We start from the raw sequence: 17,379 nt of genomic DNA on the forward strand, positions 1-17,379 counted from the left end.
GCAACTACAATCCATCGTATGATCTCCTCAGCTGGGTGGACAATATTTGGCCACTGGCATCTCTACTACTCTCTCTGGGTCGTTCTGCAGTGGAGGTGGCATCACCGTACTGGTCCATAGGGCCTTGAACTGGTCTACCTTTGTTTGCTGAGCCACTCTCTGCGGTCTATCCTTCTCCCATGGTGATAGGTGGCTGGTCCGGCAAGTTGACTGAACCACTACTTTGACGGATGAACAGCACCCACACCAGACGGGGTCCGCTTGCACCTCCGGCCTCCAATGGGAGTGCAGCTTTAGCAGCCCTGCAGTGGTCTGATGGCCTCCCGCCAAAGCTCCCATGCTGAACCAGCAGAATCCAACACACCCATGCGTAGGCCGCTAGGAGTGGGGCACACATGCCCAGCAAAGCAGACTCCAAAGGCTCTCCCAGCACAAAAGCTGTGGGTACAGGATCTCGATGCACGGGGCACTCACCCTCATAGCGCAACAGAACCATCAGGAGATGCAGAAAGGGACTCCACCGGGAAGGTAAGTTCCAGCTGACTGAGACAACCCGGGCTACAGTAAGGCCCGGCCGGCAGACAGCTTTTTAAAGTGCAGGCAGGGACCAGCACCATGTTTACCAACAAAGAGGGGAGGGGAAGACCAGACGTGGAGGCTGCATAACTTAGTCACATCTGCATCCACAGGTGCAAAGACTGCGTGGCATTGGAACAATGTCCACAGGGTGCTCCGCCACAGTCACACTGGCCCCTAAGCATTAGTGAGGCCCTTAGGTGGCACCTCCAATAACGCCAGGGTTTGTCACAGTGGGTCCGGCCAGGTACCATCCCAGGCACTGAGGGAGGCAGTCGGCAGGCAGGCCTACAGGTTGAAGTGCCCCAGCGTTCTTTCCCAGGGCTGGTGTAACCCCACTGCTACAAGGGGGAGCGCAAAGCGCCTCCAATATGAAGGGTCCTGCCGCTCCCCACAACCACCCTTCAGCAGGCCTTGAAATCCTGCCACCAATTGGGCCCCCCCAAGAGGCAACCACAGCTCCAAGCACAAACAAAGCTCCTTGAGTTCGCGTACCCTCAGTAGAAACACCCCAGGCAGGGTCGGCGAGTAGAAGGCTTTCTCGCCGTAGATTATCTTCTCAGTGTGCCAGCAGTGGCAGGCCCATTCTTAGTGGGAGTCCTAGGCCCTGAATCAAAGTGCAGCACCAAGGGAAGCAGCAGATGAGTCTGGACTCCTCCAGGTCGCCTAGGGAACCTCCTGAAGTACCAGCGGGACAGTAACAGCCCCTGTACCTGTACAGGTTCTTGTCTAGGCAACCTAGGCAGCAGGCCCAACTTGCCGATCAGCTGCTCTGCGGTTACCACAGCGCATCGCTGCTGCCAAATAGGGCTTACTTGCTAAGCAGCTCCACCTCTGAGCCAAACAGTCTGGGTAACAGCCTGTAACCGTTTGTGGTAGGAGGTGCAGGAGAAATGAAGGAATACAAACAGGCTGGGCACAGAGCTCTCTAGCAAGCGTCGGATACGGCTGCCATCTTGACCATGAGCCTGCTATAGGTCATTATTCTTGAAGAGGCCTGCCTATACCACCCCTGGATATGGACACGAGCACCATATGAAAAATAATAAAGTAATATCTCGTGGTAGGCATGAGCACATTGTGCTGCTGTTAGAGACATGAGGGAGATAAATTATTGAGCATTGCATTTTTCAAGCCTTCTCCCACTGTTGGGTGCTTTGTTTAATGCAATAAATGGGAGCCAGGGCTGCCAGATTAGCTCCCTAGGCCCCTTTCCTGACTGAGATCTTATGGGCCTGCTGCTTAAATGGAATATGCGAGCTCCATCAGGGCTTGCTATCCAGCCTGGAATCTAAGGGGCTAGAGTAGCTAAGGTCTGCTATATTTTCTTGTAGAGGGGGAAGGGGCATCACCAAGCAAAGCAAGGATGGGGCTCTGCTTTACAGTTTGAAGTAATCCATTCCGTTTTGGAAGCATGCCTAGTTTATAAAACTTGGCTGTTCCAACAATAAGGCACAAAGAGTAGCTTTTGTACAAGCGTTCCAGCCTTCCGAGGTAACTCTGGTGCCAAGTAGGCCGCTATATAAATGTAAACACAGACTCCACTCCGCCCTGCTCCACTCCAACCTACCCAGTCTAATTTATTCAACTCCAAACTCTTCTGCAATCTATCCAACTCCTCTTTACTCTAATCCACCCTACCCCACTCTAATCTACTCTAATGTATCCCAAATCAACCCACTCTGCCTCACTCCACACTACCCAGTACAATTTACCCCACTCCAAACTCAACTGCAATCTATCCAAAGCCTCTCCACTCGAATCTACCCCAATCCACCACACCATACCCCATTCCAATCTACCCAACTACAATCTAGCAAAGTCCAATCTACCCCAATCTTTCTACTGTACTCCACCACACTCTGCTCCATCCCACTCGACCCCCTATCTACTCCAGTCTGCCCCGCCCATCTACTCGCTCCATTCTGCCGCTCCCAAATTGTACGTCACTGCAGGCCACCCCACTAATGTCTAGCCATGCTGAACACCAGGCGTAATGGTGTATAACCTTTCTAAAACACCCTGCTAAAGCCAATTGGTCTCACTTTGGCTAGACCTATTGGCTTTGCCAATCCCTATTTTTTGTTGGGGGCTAAAAAAAAGCACCCTACACCCTCTCCTCATACATGGGCACTTAGCGGGACTGTCTCGTAGAGTTTCTCACTTTGAAGTTTGAGAGAGAAAAGTAAGCACCAAGCTCCCTCGGAAGACAGCTTGACATTTGACCTCTGTCATTGAATTCACAAGCAAATGTGACAAGAATTCAATTTAAAGGCCTTTTTCAGAGTTTGTAGAAAAATACAGTAAACAAGGTTTGGGCAACATGAGAACAACCTAAAACAAATTTAGCAAGCAAATGAATAAACAGAAAATGTGATTGATAGACCTCAAAGCCAATGGTCCGCAATGGACGGAATACATTCCTAGGTCAGCGTTCTTAACCCCTTCGCTGCGGCGGCTATTCTGCCGCAGCGCTAAGGGGGAGGCGGGGCCGCGCGGCGGTCCCGTGCTGGTGACGGAACCGCTCCGTTACGGCCCACGGGTGAGCTGTGCTTGTGACGGAACGGTTCCGTCACGGCCCCGCCCGCTCTTTAGAACGTCAGCGCAGGCGCGGAATTCGCGCCGCGCAGGCGCGGCGAGCGGGCTGTGACAGAAACGTTCCGTCACCAGCACAGCCCACCCGAGGCTCGTGACGAACGGTTTTGTCACGAGCATGGGAGGGGCTAATTACCCCAACATTTCTTTAGCAAATCAGACTGCTGTTAGCTGGAAGGCTTCGACCTTTTCACTTCTACTGATCAATGCACAGTATTGCCAACCTTCTCTCTTGTGCTGCTTAACTCTTTGTGAAGGCAGTAGCCTTCCACCACTAACAATGTAGTACTGTTGGTGCCCCACCTGGTCCACAAAGACCAAAATTCGCATTGCATGCCTATATCGTGAATCACATGCATGATCTGTGTTTTATTTCTAAATGAAAACAAATCAATAGAATATCTTTCTCTAATATATCACTTGTACCTTTTTTTTCTCGTAATGCATCCTGGATTGTTTCCTATAATGGTGCTACTCATGTGACAGAAGCTCAGGATACCAATTTAATTTGTAGGCTCTAGTTTAAAATTACATACAATTTACAGAGCTTTTTTAAACTTTCAATGTTGCATTTGTATACATTTTGTATTGTATGTACTTAATAAAATTAAATTTTATTAACCGATTAGGAGTCAAGGGCATCACAGATCTCCAGGGGACCCACCCCCTCCCCCAACTACAGGTTATGAACCCTTGATATAAACCAAGTGAAGTTGCTCTGGGGAGTACCATCCCACCCATTAATCATCCACAGTGCCACACAAAGGGCCGCTTTAGACCGATCAGTAGTAAACCTGCTCCTCATGCGAACAGTCCATCTTCAACTTACATGCGAGGCCCCCTCTGTAAGGAAACCCAAGCAACCTCAAACTGGTTTCAGCCCTGTTAGGCCTCGTCAGATAGTTACAGCGTGGATCCTGTTGCACAGCGAGCACCTACTAGACCTCCTTCTGACCTCTGCAGTAAAAATGGTAGTCTCCAAATGGTAGGAGACAGCCAAGGCGACATTCAAGGGGTGGCTCAACTGGGTAACGTACCTAAGAGATGCAGACAGCATTGCGCTGCGAACTCACCCTGGAGCCAATCAACCAGGGGAATGTGGCAAAATGCAGGTTTGGACTTGCCGGAGGAAAGCCCCCATCCGCATCCCCACCATGGCGTCAAATGAAAGATGTTTTACAGGCTTTCCATTTAATTTCTATTCCTATCTGGGCTCTTACTTGTGCTGGCTTTTTTTAATTCAGCAATGCATTTTGGCCTGTATAATAAGACAATGGAGGGTACAACGGTTGATGCTTACTTAGTGGATTGGGGAGTTAGGCTGTTACTGTTTTCTCAGGGTCAACGTAAATTTGGAATCCAGACAGAATTTACTCTGCTCCACTTCAGAAGTTGATACTTAACTTTAATTTGGCGTTACTAGCAAATTTTACTCATAGCACAGTGGAACACCAAACGTGTGGTAGCAAGCGCTTTAGAAAAATGAAAAGAATTGTAGAGGCACAGGTTGGTGCTAGTCCTCAAGATTGATCTTTTCTTCGGAAGATTTTGTTTGTGAAATTACTTGATTTGAAGTTTTCGTCTCCTCTGTTTGCTGTTACCATTTGTAATACTTGGGGAGGTGATTTTTGTTTATCACCTTGGCATGCAAAGTAATTGAAACCTGCTTTCCTTTGCCCATCTTTGCTGTTGCAAGCACACCCTTACCTGATGTTTTCACCTACACTGGCTATCCTTTTTTTTATTTTCCATGCATGTTTATTCCAGCAATTTAGATAATCCAGATTGTTTTTTTGCTTTATAATTGGAGAAAAGCATGCAGATTACCTTCTTATTTTGATAACACCCTACCAGTCTCTTTCCATCCCCACCATTGGAGAGTGCATACAGTCTTATTCTAATAGTGCAAATTTAAAAGTGTCTGAGATCTTTACTTCTCTTTCTTTGGCTTGTTACGTATAACCCATTCCATCAGAATTAAAAGCAACCATCTTTCCTGAAAGAGATACTGAATCTACACAGAACATTCATGCGATGGAAGTTGGTGTGGAGGCTGCACCGAGGAGAACGCCTGATACAGACTTCCTGTTCACCAGTCACAAACTTCATTCTTACAACCCTTTCGTTCCCAGTGAATTTGTGGGAAGTATTCAACCAACATGGGAGGATGCACTTTCTTCCACAGGAGATGGGCAACTAGCAATGCATGGTGATGAAAACGAAAGTGGGGGTGTTGCCATAACTGCACCAGCTGCAGGCCTTAAATTTCTGATGTTAAGTGAGCAAGAACCACCTAAAAAATCATCCCAGAAAGAAGATGGGCTTTTTCAGCAGTCATCTCCTTCTACAGTCCCAGGGAACTGCATGCCTGAAATGGAGTCTCCTAGTTCGCCCTTTGAAGTCCTTGTAGGGAAAACCGAGTTTGCCATTTCTTCTGGTGGAAATGAGGACCAGCCTGGCAAATATGTAGAAACAGAGTGGCTTACAAAAAGCTGGAGCAGTGGAGAATATGGAAAGGATGGTGCTGTAATTTCTGGGGGTTTACCCTCTGGGCCCCCTTCCTATGAAAGTGTTAGGTGCCAAGACTTGGATTTCCACAGTTTACAGGGTTTGTCGAGTGACCTGTTAGACTGGGACATATCTAAAGGAGTGAAAGTTTCTGCCGAAGCATCGCAAAAATGTAATACCAGTACAGATTTTAAAGGAGTTGACCTTTGTAACTTGTCTCCAGAGACAATGGAAAATATGCCACTATTTCAGAAGGACGAACAATATCCTGTTAATAAGGTAACAAGCAAACCAGAAGAAATTAGCTTGCTGCATAGCCCACAAAAAAACCCTGGAGTGACCAAGAAGGCAGAGCAATTAGATGTAAAGTCTTGGAAAGATGAGGAGCAGCATCCAGTGGACTTGCAGGCAATAGATAACAAGTCAACTGGATTGGTAAGTTCTACATCAGAAGGAGCAGCCCTTAATAAGTGTCTCCTAGACTCATTTCCACTTACTGGAGATTCAGCCTGGCCTGACGCTGCAGAGAATGCAGACGCAGACAGTTCTGGAGAGTCAGATGACACAGTCATAGAAGATACGAAGGCTGTTTTAGCTATGGCTGGGAAAAAAGAGACTGAAAAGATTGAATCCCTGAAGGTGGCAGTTGACCCTATGCAAGGGGCGCCCATTGTTTCTCCACCATTTACTCTTGTCCTTGTGCCAGGGCAAGGAATGGATGCTGAATATTCCCATGAGGAGTTAGCCTACCATGAAAAAAGCAAGTTGCCTTATGCAATACCAGAAGAGGACGTGGATTTCATGGATGACTTTGAGACTATCCAGGCACCAGTAGATTCTGCTGAAAGTGAAGCTAATTTGCAGAAAGAGCTGTCAAATCAGGAAGTTAAGGAATTTGAGACGCCTTATAAATTTGAATCTCAAGTCTCTAGAATGTCTCCTGAATTTCTGATGAAGGGTAACACCCAATCTGTTCAGGATAGTGAACCATTCTTTTTGTCTTTTGACAAGACCACTGTGTCTTCAAAACAACTGGACTCAATGTGTGGGGAAAGTTACATGGATTTTATGAAGCCATTGAGTACTAAGAACAAGGACTTCCTGGAAACACATTCTCAAATTAAAGAAGGTAGTGCGGCTGCTGACCCTACAGAAGCATATACTGGGAAGGCAGCAATTCCTAGAAAGTTGCCACTTTCTGAAAGGTATGAAGATGATTATTGCATCTTTGCTCAAGCGGGTGTGGCAGCAGGCAGATCATCCCATGGGGCCAAACTTCAGCCGTCCCCCGCATCTCCTGAAGCAACAAAGCTCTTTCTAGATCTTGATCAGGAGCAGCTCACAATAACAGCCCTCAGAGAGCTTAACACAATACCAGATGAGAGCCCAGTGTCTGCCGAGGATAGTGGTAGCCCTTCACCCAAAGAGGATTCATTGCTTCTGTCCTCTAACCAAATGACTGAGGCATATGTATGTTCTCATGAATACATCTCTCAGGCCAGACCTATTGAGACTATTGATGAAGAAGAGGCGGATGTAGTACCTGTTGATTCCAGTTCCAAGCTTACAAAAGACTCCGGACTCCTGACCAGAGGTTCAGGTAAACAATTAGATTCTGGCATGCATTATGGATAAAATGTATTCGGATTGGTTGGGTCTCAACTTGAAATTCCCAAACTCATTAACCAACAGACCAATATGACATGGCCTGTGGTTGGGAGGGAAACACCATCTTAACTCTTTTAAACCATATATTTAATTGCTGAAACTTTAAGAGGTGTATTTAGGCATGGTTCTGAGCAGGACCAGTTGTACCAGGGTATTATCCTATTTATTTGATCCACTCCAGCATAATTTTGCAACTTGACTTTTTTTCTAAATTTTACTACTTGTCCACATCACCCATCTAATCTTTGTTGTAAATGCTTGATATTAAAGTACAAGGCACTGTGATGATGCGGTCTCTGGGCTAATGGCAAGGCATTTTTTGCGTAACTCAAGTTTTGTTGCTGTCCTATAAATCTTACATGTGCAACCAGTTTAACTACTTACACTCACAACATTCAGTGCAGAGGACCAAAGCCCCAGTGCTTGAGTTGGTTTTCTCTTAAATGTTAGTGCTCTGTTTGCATCCCTTCAATTGCTGACTGTGCTGCTTTGAGCCACACAGGTGTTCTTCATTTACCCGATGAGAAATAAAGGGTACCTTTTTTCTAGTGATCTGTCTCCCGTGCCTTTGCTCTTGTGCTTCCTAACAGCCAGGAAGTGCGTATTTGAGCAAGGTGCACACAAAAGCAAACTGGTGCAGGCATAGTTGAAGCCCTCATGAGTTGATGTTTTGCTAACGTTTTTAAAACTGGTGAATGCATGCCTTTCAGCAAAGTGTAGTGATTAGTTCTACAAGGCCTAATTTACAAATGCACCCGGAAAATTCTTTCAGCCTCTATGTGCTCACCATGTATTTCCTTAAGTTGACCCTGGAATTGATACAACGTCTATTTAGACACCCACTGGGACCATTGTATCTGTATCACATCATATTGTATTGATGATGCTCATCTAGTGGAAACGCCATGTAGGTGTAGTGTACATCACATGATTCTTGTAATAAGAAATGATGTGCCACCCAATGAAATCGTAGGCAATACAAAGTAAATGTGAGACTAAAATACCCAAATACTACAAATAACATTCATACTGTGCTGGCTGTTAGACAGCTATAACATGTTATATACACATGTATATCTTGGGCGAGCATGGGCAATGCAAACTGTTATAAAATGGAAGTTAAACCCCAGTTACAGAAAATTATGTAAATCCTCTTCGATATTCAGCCCTTTTGGGGGGTTTGGAATCCAGTTTTGAATGTACATACTTCCAGTTTCCTCAGTGCTTTCACCCTATCTCCCCCTCTTTTGTGTGACTGTGTCGATGACAAAGTATGCCATCTGTGTAACAGCCCTTTGAGTTTCTGCGCAGTGCCAGGCCACCTATGGGACACATCAATGTTTTTAATTGCGTGCATGTGTTTCAGGTTTCGTTTGTGAACCTGCAGCACGTGCTGCCCACCTACCTTAAATTGTAGCTACAAGTGAGAACATGTATAGCATGATAACTTTTGAAGTTGAAATTACCTTTGATGGCAATAGGTGTGTTTTTAAAAGGAGAAAGGCATTCCATTGAACATGCTCTGCATCTGGACATTTATGGAACCCATTCAGCCAGCTAGATGTTCAGCTTATTTCTGGGCAGAATCGGACTAGACTGTCCTTCATAGAACTGGCTCTGCGATAATAAATTTGTGGCTTTGTTTTGATCTAATGCCCCAGTGGTGGAATCAGAGCCAATTAGGTGGCAGTTTTTCCTAACAACCCTTGCTAATTCTTGGTTTGCTGTATGTAGTTATCATCCTGACTACTGTTCCTTTCAGGTTTTCTAGGCTGGCTAAATAGAATAGGTTCCCTGGTCAACGTATTGACCTTGTCTAGTGCAGGTTTAATCATTTTCGTGTCATATCCATTTGCCCAAATCTGTTCATAGTGTCTGCTTGGCAAGATGATTATGTTGGGGTAGATTACGATTCCTTTTGGCCCATATTAACTCATCATATGGGATGCTGGCAATGAGGTGTGTAGGATGAAAGATTACCAGATGTGCTCTTTCTGTATAGTTTCTCTAACTTGACATCTGAGACAAACACCTCACGATCTAAGAAGCAGATCATGTTGGTGCTAACCTCCCTATTGAAATGTAGGTGCAGATTATGAACATTGATGTTTGCTATGAACTCTGTTCTGACACCCTCCAAATGAAAATCAATCCAAATCAATCTAGCGCAGCCAGGCCACGATATTGTCATCCCATGCTTTGGAGTGCTCTACCCTGAGCACCCACTCCTCCCACCAGCCCATGTGAAACATGCGTAGCTGGGGAGGAGCAGGCGCCCATCGTGGTTTCCCAATCCCCCCCCAGCATATCTGATGGTCAAAAAAAGAAAAATGTAATATGAGACATTCCTTGATCGCATTGATTAACATTTGAGTGTTTGTGCAGTGAAAGTGGTCTGTTGCTAAAGTAATGTTCAATAACTATCAACCCATCACTGTGACGAATGCTTGCATAAAGGAATGAAAAACGTAGGGACATTAAGATGAAATTGTCCTCCCATGGCACGTCCTAAAAGATTTTGAGAAATTCTTAAATGTCCTCGATAAATAATGATAAACTGTTTACATAAGGCTTCAGGAAATCGTCAATATATTTGGACATGTAACCCTCCAATAGCGAAAATGATGGACCATCCTGGTGGTTTGACAGGGTCCTTATGAATTTTGGTGATTACATACCACACAGGCATCCTAGGATGGTCCTTCAGTAGGAAACTATACTCCTCTTGTGTTACAAGTTCATTGTTACGCCAGTCCGTTAGTTGTTCTTTCATTTAGCGTTTAGCATGGCCCAGTTCTTCTTTGTTGGCTCTGATGTAAGTCATTGCCCTGTAGTTGGCGTTTAAACTGGCCAGAGAACGGTTTTCTCCTTTATCAGTGTTAGTTAGGACAATGTCATGGTGTTTTTTTTTTTAACTTGTTGATCAGTGTAAAATCCTTTCACTGTTAACCATTGCATTTTTAAAACCAGCATTTACAATGCAATGGTCTCGGCATTATTAAAGGTAGAGCTATTGGCATTGCTCATGACATTTTTTTATTTTTTTAAATCATAAATAAATAGCATTGTCATTTACATTGCCAATAGCTTAATCGCTCGCATATGCATGACCTATTGCATTTACACCCACACCGAGACACACATACAGAACCACCCCCAGTCATTCACATAGAGCCACCTACAGAGTCACCCTTACACAGACCGAGCCACCCACACATAGAGCCACCTAGAAAAGCTATCCACACACACAGAGCCACATACGCACAGAGCCACATACGCACAGGGCCACATACGCACAGGGCCACATACGCACACACAGGCCACATGCGCACACACAGGCCACATGCGCACACACAGGCCACATGCGCACACACAGGCCACATGCGCACACACAGGCCACATGCGCACACACAGGCCACATGCGCACACACAGGGCCACATGCGCACCCACAGGGCCACATGCGCACCCACAGGGCCACATGCGCACCCACAGGGCCACATGCGCACCCACAGGGCCACATGCGCACCCACAGGGCCACATGCGCACCCACAGGGCCACATGCGCACCCACAGGGCCACATGCGCACCCACAGGGCCACATGCGCACCCACAGGGCCACATGCGCACCCACAGGGCCACATGCGCACCCACAGGGCCACATGCGCACCCACAGGGCCACATGCGCACCCACAGGGCCACATGCGCACCCACAGGGCCACATGCGCACCCACAGGGAGCCACACTCGCACCCACAGGGCCACATGCGCACCCACAGGGAGCCACACTCGCACGCACACACAGCGAGCCACGCACGCACACACAGCGAGCCACGCACGCACACACAGCGAGCCACGCACGCACACACAGCGAGCCACGCACGCACACAGCCACGCACGCACGCACACAGCCACACACGCACGCACACAGCCACACACGCACGCACACAGCCACACACGCACGCACACAGCCACACACGCACGCACACAGCCACACACGCACGCACACAGCCACACACGCACGCACACAGCCACACACGCACGCACACAGCCACGCATGCACACAGCCACGCATGCACACAGCCACGCATGCACACAGCCACGCATGCACACAGCCACGCACAGAGCCACGCACGCACACAGCGAGCCACGCACGCACACAGCGAGCCACGCACGCACACAGCGAGCCACGCACGCACACAGCGAGCCACACACAGCGAGCCGCACACACACAGCGAGCCACACACACACACACACAGCGAGCCACACACACACACACACACAGCGAGCCACACACACACACACACACAGCGAGCCACACCCACACACACACAGCGAGCCACACCCACACACACACACACAGCAAGCCACACACAGACCCCTAGTGACAGTAAGCACTTCTGAGCCCCCCTCCCCGACACAAATTAGGTATTATCTGCTCATTTCAACCTCCCAAATGTCAGATCACACACTTTCAGATATTGTTACAATGTCCTATTCGCTGAGCAGGTTATCTGTAAAATGGCCTTTTGGGAAATGGCTGAGGAGGAAAAGGAACAAATTAAAGAATTCCCTTGTCCCTGGAACACAATCAATAATCTACAGGCTTACACAGCAATGCTCATCTCTGAGGAGATCATTTCATTAGCAAATAAAGTCCTACCCGTCCACCTGGGGCAGACCTGCTGGTGCCCACGCATGAGGAAGGCTGTGTAAATGCCTTTCAATCATGCCGGGTAAACAGCTGGTTCCTCGAGGCACTCCCTGGATGTCCTGTCTAACCACAGCAGGGCACAGCCCAAAAGCACGGTCTGTATGTGGGACAGGGGAGCATAGCGCGCTTTACTGTGATCAGCATGCCATTCTACACATTCACTTGTGCTTAAGACTTTTTCTATGGATTATGAAATAGACATGGAAAGATAGTTTAAATATGCATGCTCCCTGGATGCTTAACTCAATGTACTAATCGGGGACTCTCTGGGGTCACACCAAGAATGCATTTTTCTGTGGAAAGAAATTTCACAAAACTATAAAATCATTGTGAAGTCTCCTCTTAAACTGTAATCACACAACATACTTAAACACTTAACGGTGATTGATCAAAATCAATTAGATAGTCCATGCCTACCACAGGTACTTAAGAACGTCAGCAGTTGACGTTTCTTGCAGTCATTGGGCGGAGCTGACATACCATGATTTTACAAGCACATCGAGAGGACGTCGAGAATTACATCTAATATTACATGTGTTACATATAGGGATGTGGTAAAGACCAAACGTGGCCAGCTCTATCCCTCGAATATGACATAGAGCAAAAGAGAGCGAAGAAGTGAAAGGAAAATTGAACAAGAGAGAAACAGAGCAAGAGGAAAGAGAAAGGGAGGGGAAGAAAGAATAGAGAAGGAGCGAATGTGAGAGAGGGATATCTAGACAAAGGGCGAGGTAAAGGGCATTGCCAGAGGAGATAAAGATGGGGTTAGGAGATAGTGAGAGAGGGCAGAAAGCGAGCAGAAGGACGGTAGAAGTGGTGATCGGGACTCGAATACTTTAAAGTGCAAAATAACTTGATCTGAATCGCTCTTTTTGTTAACTCAATATAGTTAATGGCGGGACGAGAGGGGAGCTCTAGGCATAAAGTTAATAAAAGGAGTGTTATTGTGAAGCGCAGCAGTGGGCGACAGAATCACCACAGAGGCAGCGCGAGGGAGACTCTGGAGATGGGCCGTCAGTTAGGGGAGGGGGAAGGGGGTGCTTCAGCCGATGCCCGCTCACCCGGGACATCACTTCGGAGGGACACAGCTGAAGGGGCGCCTCACCTGAGGGCCGGGATGGCAGCAGCAGGGGCCTGGGCGGCACAGGAGCCCTGGACAGGCAGCGACTAGAGCCTGGCAGCAGCCCTGCGGACAGGTACGGAGCCTTCTGACCCTGGGCTGGGACAGGGAGCTTACTGGCAGTAGGGTGCAAAGACGAGACTGGATCTGATTCCTGGCACGGGGCAACTGAGACAGGTGGAGAGTCAGGGCCCCGGGAGAGAGAGCGGTAAGCAGGGGCTACAGAGCATTACACCGGGGGCGGGCAACACGACACGCCCCAGGGTCACAGCCTGTGAAAAATCACAAGGATTGGAAAGAAGAGTCTCCTTTTAAGTGTATTGAAAAGGGAATAAGGAAGCCAGGCAAACCTCAGGAAACTCGCTTATTACCCGTTTCCTGGAGACTCTGAGATTTCCATTGGAATCAAACATTAAAATCTGATCTCGCCAATATGTAACAAAAGATGTAGAGGCGCCAAGTCTTCATTTTAAAATAGCTACAATATCAAGGCATTATAGTGCTACGCATTTCTATAATAAACACATCTTTTCTGATTTAAGAAACCTGGGAGACCTTATAAAACAGTATTAGACTTTATAAATTAGGCATGCATATACAAACGCATGCACACTCACAACACATGCATGCACACTCAACACCGGATTAAGAATTAACCTAATAGAAAATGTACAATTAAAATAATCCTGGACATTTCCAATGGACTTTTCAGTTAAAACATTGTGCTCTTGCCAAAAAACACAGTATCTAACTGCATTTTCTTAAAAAAAAAATGTTCTTATTTGACTCCCAAAATGCACATCACCAACCCTTTCTTACCTTACTGATTTACTGGATTGGACAAGGAGTTGCACGTGATACACAACGATGCTGAGCAGAGCAAGGAGGAGCTCCTCCGTGACAGTCGGCAGCTAACGATGAGCGCTCAGCGGGAGACGGGACCGGGAGACTGACCGCATAACAGCCACGGGACTAACACTGGGGCAGAAGGTAGAGGGGGCAGAGTGTAAGTACACAGGCCAGCAGTGGCGACCGCAGGGTACTGGCCCGACCTCTGAGTGTGCCTCAGTGTGGCTCAGGTGAGCTTTTCGCTCTAGAGGGCAGAGTGCATTGGGGTAGCGCCGGAGCTGCACGGGGCTGCGCTTGTGGCGTCTCTGGTCTCAGACCTGGCGGGGGCTCAAGAGGGGGCCACTCAGCCGTGCCATCCCAGCTGCTCCGTGCTGGTTTCAGTGCGAGCTTCGGCTCTTTAAGCCGACTGCTAGGCTGGCTGGTGAAGCCACGGGAAACCACAGAAGCCTCTCTACACATAGCCCAATGAAACGGGGAAAAACCGCATCGCTAAACCAGCAAAATATAAAGTGTTGTGACAGGCTGACCATAAGATTAAACAAGAAAAACGGCACCAACAGGGAAAGAAATATTTGCATAGTTCAATAGATCAACACAGCACGGCCCGAATTATATTAATCTGCTCATTCGGACTGCCAGTAATCCCTCGACCTGTAAAACAAGAAAAACGGCACAAACGGGGGAAAAAATGGAGGACGCAAACTTCCGAAAATTTCGGATTCGGGGCATGTTTTGGCATTCTGAGTGACGGATGACATCAGTCGAAAGAACGCAAAATAACACGCCCCCAAATCCGAAAGAGACAGGGCTTTATTCGAGTGACTCCTCTCCTCCAATGGCTGGCCTCCGTTTAGGAAGCCAGCCAATGGAGGAGAGAGGCGGGTTCACGCACCCATACTCCAAATCATTAAATCTCCTCCCGGAGACTGCGCAAGCGCAGCCTTTGGTCCTCGACCTAAAAATGTTATTGTACCTTTTGCCCATTTGTTTTATTTCCTTAATGGGGTCACTGAATAAATCAATGGCATCATGTGAAGTAATGGATAAGAATTTAGACGTTGGTTTGAAGGGTGATTCTGCGTCGCACTTTGTCCAATTCTTCCTGTTCCAAAAATCCTGTTCAACAATAGGTGCATTTAACCCTGATGTTCATTTTGTAAAGCGGCTAGCTCCTTTAGTAATTCCGTATCCGCCACCTGGAGTCCTGTTTAGTTAGAGGGTTCAGTAACTGTCAATTTGGGAGTAGTTTTACCAGAGAGAGAGAGAAAGAGGTAGAGCTATTTCACACTACACATACAAAACATGGTTGCAAGGTGATGTGTTCAACTTATGGTGCAAACATGGAGGTAGTCCAACTGCCCCGAAATTTATTGCAATGCAAAGGAATAACGCAGCAGTCCTGGGAGCTTTACATTTCCAAATTATTTAATGGTATTTGTCATCCGCATTACAAACAAAGCTGACGCATGTAGACTATTAAAGTTTTGTTAACAGTACTGAGTTCCTTCTCAGTCTCTATGCCCTCACAACCTATTATCTGTTGAAAGGCATTATTGGAATACTAACTAATCTTAAGTGTATATATTATACATTTGGAGACTAGAATACCCTGGATTGGGACAGACTCCAAACACGCCGTTTAAGGCTCTGTGACTATGCAAGTACAGCCTTACCGAGGAATACGATGAGCATATGTTGTGCATCTGAACTGAAAATAAATCCGGGAGCAACTGTTGGTCTGCATTAATAATATTAAAGACCTTTTTGGCAAGGGGGACATTTATATAAACTACTCCATAAATACTCCGTGATAGCAAACTGACTAGAGATCATTTGTACTCATTCTGGAAATTCCGTTTTTCTAAATACTAGCTCTTAGCTGAGAAATGAGGGCAATGAACTATTTGATGCACTCAGAGTTGATTTTTTTTTTTTTTTTTTTAAAGGCCCGTAAGTGTTTGGAAATGCTATACAGGATACCAATAAGTTTACATTTTCAGCATTTGCTTCTGTGCATTATATCTGACCACTATTGCAATAATGCCTTTCAATGGATAACAGGTGATGTATGTATAGAGATTGAGAAATGACTCTGTACCATGAACAAGACTGTTCTAGTCGAAACAAGTCAGCTTTGTTTGTAATGCAGACAATTACCATTAAATAACTTCGAAATATAAAGCGCCTAGGAGTGCATCGTTATTCCTTTGTTGATAGATATATATGTATATACAGCGTTGAAAATTGGGCAGACAATAACACGAAGTAAATTAGTTTGTCAGCCTTCAACTTTTGTCGTGTCTGTATGTGTATGAAAATGTGTCTGCTTATAGATAGATAGATAGATCGTTATAGAGTTGCTTGTGAATTTTTTTTTCTTCTACACTTCCTTCTCTCAACTTTCCAATTCTCTGTTTGCCCCAAATTAAAAGCATATGTGATGAGGTAACGGAGTCTGTTCCCTTGTAGTGTCCCCACCTTAACTAAAGATGTTGAAGATTTACTGTTTCTTATAGTGAACTGTTGCTGGGATTACCCTCACAATAGACTCTTGTAACTCTGGGCGGAGAAGTGTTGCATTTTTATTGAGGAATCAGTTGTACTGCTATGCAGTGCTGAGTTTGAAAAACAAAAAGTAGAAGTCCTGGGGCACAAAGTTTTGCTCAGAAGCCTGTGTCCGTACAATTTCACGTTGGTTTGCCTAATACCAACGTTTTGTCATCCTAATTTCCTCTCGTGCCTCTTTAAACCACTATAGACACTCCCTGTCTCTTTAGCTCATTCTTGCAAGCTCCTGTTTATCTGCGCTTTCTCATTTTGTGTTTTTCCACCTTTCTCTTCCTACTTCTTTCCCCTATTTTTTCTTTTTTCTTAATTTGGATCCAAGTCTGTTGAGGAAAGTGCCGGTGGTACCCACTGGTAACCACCTGCCCAAATTAAGCCATGCTCTTGTAGTAGAAGTATGCTACCTGCAGAGCACACAAGTCTTTCAGCATAGGGGACACTATGTCTAAAGTGACACCGGTGAACAGTTTCTCCACATAGGCACGTGGTCTATAATTTGTGTTATGAAAGAAATCTGTAATGAGCACAAATTGCAAGGTTTCTTAAGTGGCAGCAAAGATTGCCCCTCTCATGCCCACCTCAGCACAAAGATGAGCAAGTTGGGAGTATAGATGAGGAGCAGTGGTTCCCTGTCGTGTAAGGCCTTGTGAATGAAAGTACATTTAAACTGCAGCGCTAAAATAAAGTAAACTAAACGCAAGAAGCTTTGGCTTTAAGAGGGGGTGAACATTTTTTTCTTTTCTTCTGAAGGTGGGATGTCTTCAGCTATTACGTTTGTAGCACAAACT

General features: G+C 46.3%; 1 protein-coding gene across 1 annotated transcript in view; it reads left to right on the forward strand.

Moving 5' to 3' along the window:
• The window catches only part of LOC147691775 (reticulon-3-like), a 159,767-nt gene that overhangs the window by 60,769 nt on the left and 81,619 nt on the right, over positions 1–17,379 (forward strand). Inside the window, exon 2 of the mRNA XM_086938069.1 lies at positions 5,147–7,279. Within this exon, the coding sequence (XP_086794195.1) occupies positions 5,147–7,279 (2,133 nt within the window). The remainder of the gene's footprint in view (positions 1–5,146; positions 7,280–17,379) is intronic.

This window comes from Lissotriton vulgaris, chromosome 9, assembly GCF_964263255.1.
Source record: "Lissotriton vulgaris chromosome 9, aLisVul1.2, whole genome shotgun sequence".
In the NCBI taxonomy this organism is placed as follows: domain Eukaryota; kingdom Metazoa; phylum Chordata; class Amphibia; order Caudata; family Salamandridae; genus Lissotriton; species Lissotriton vulgaris.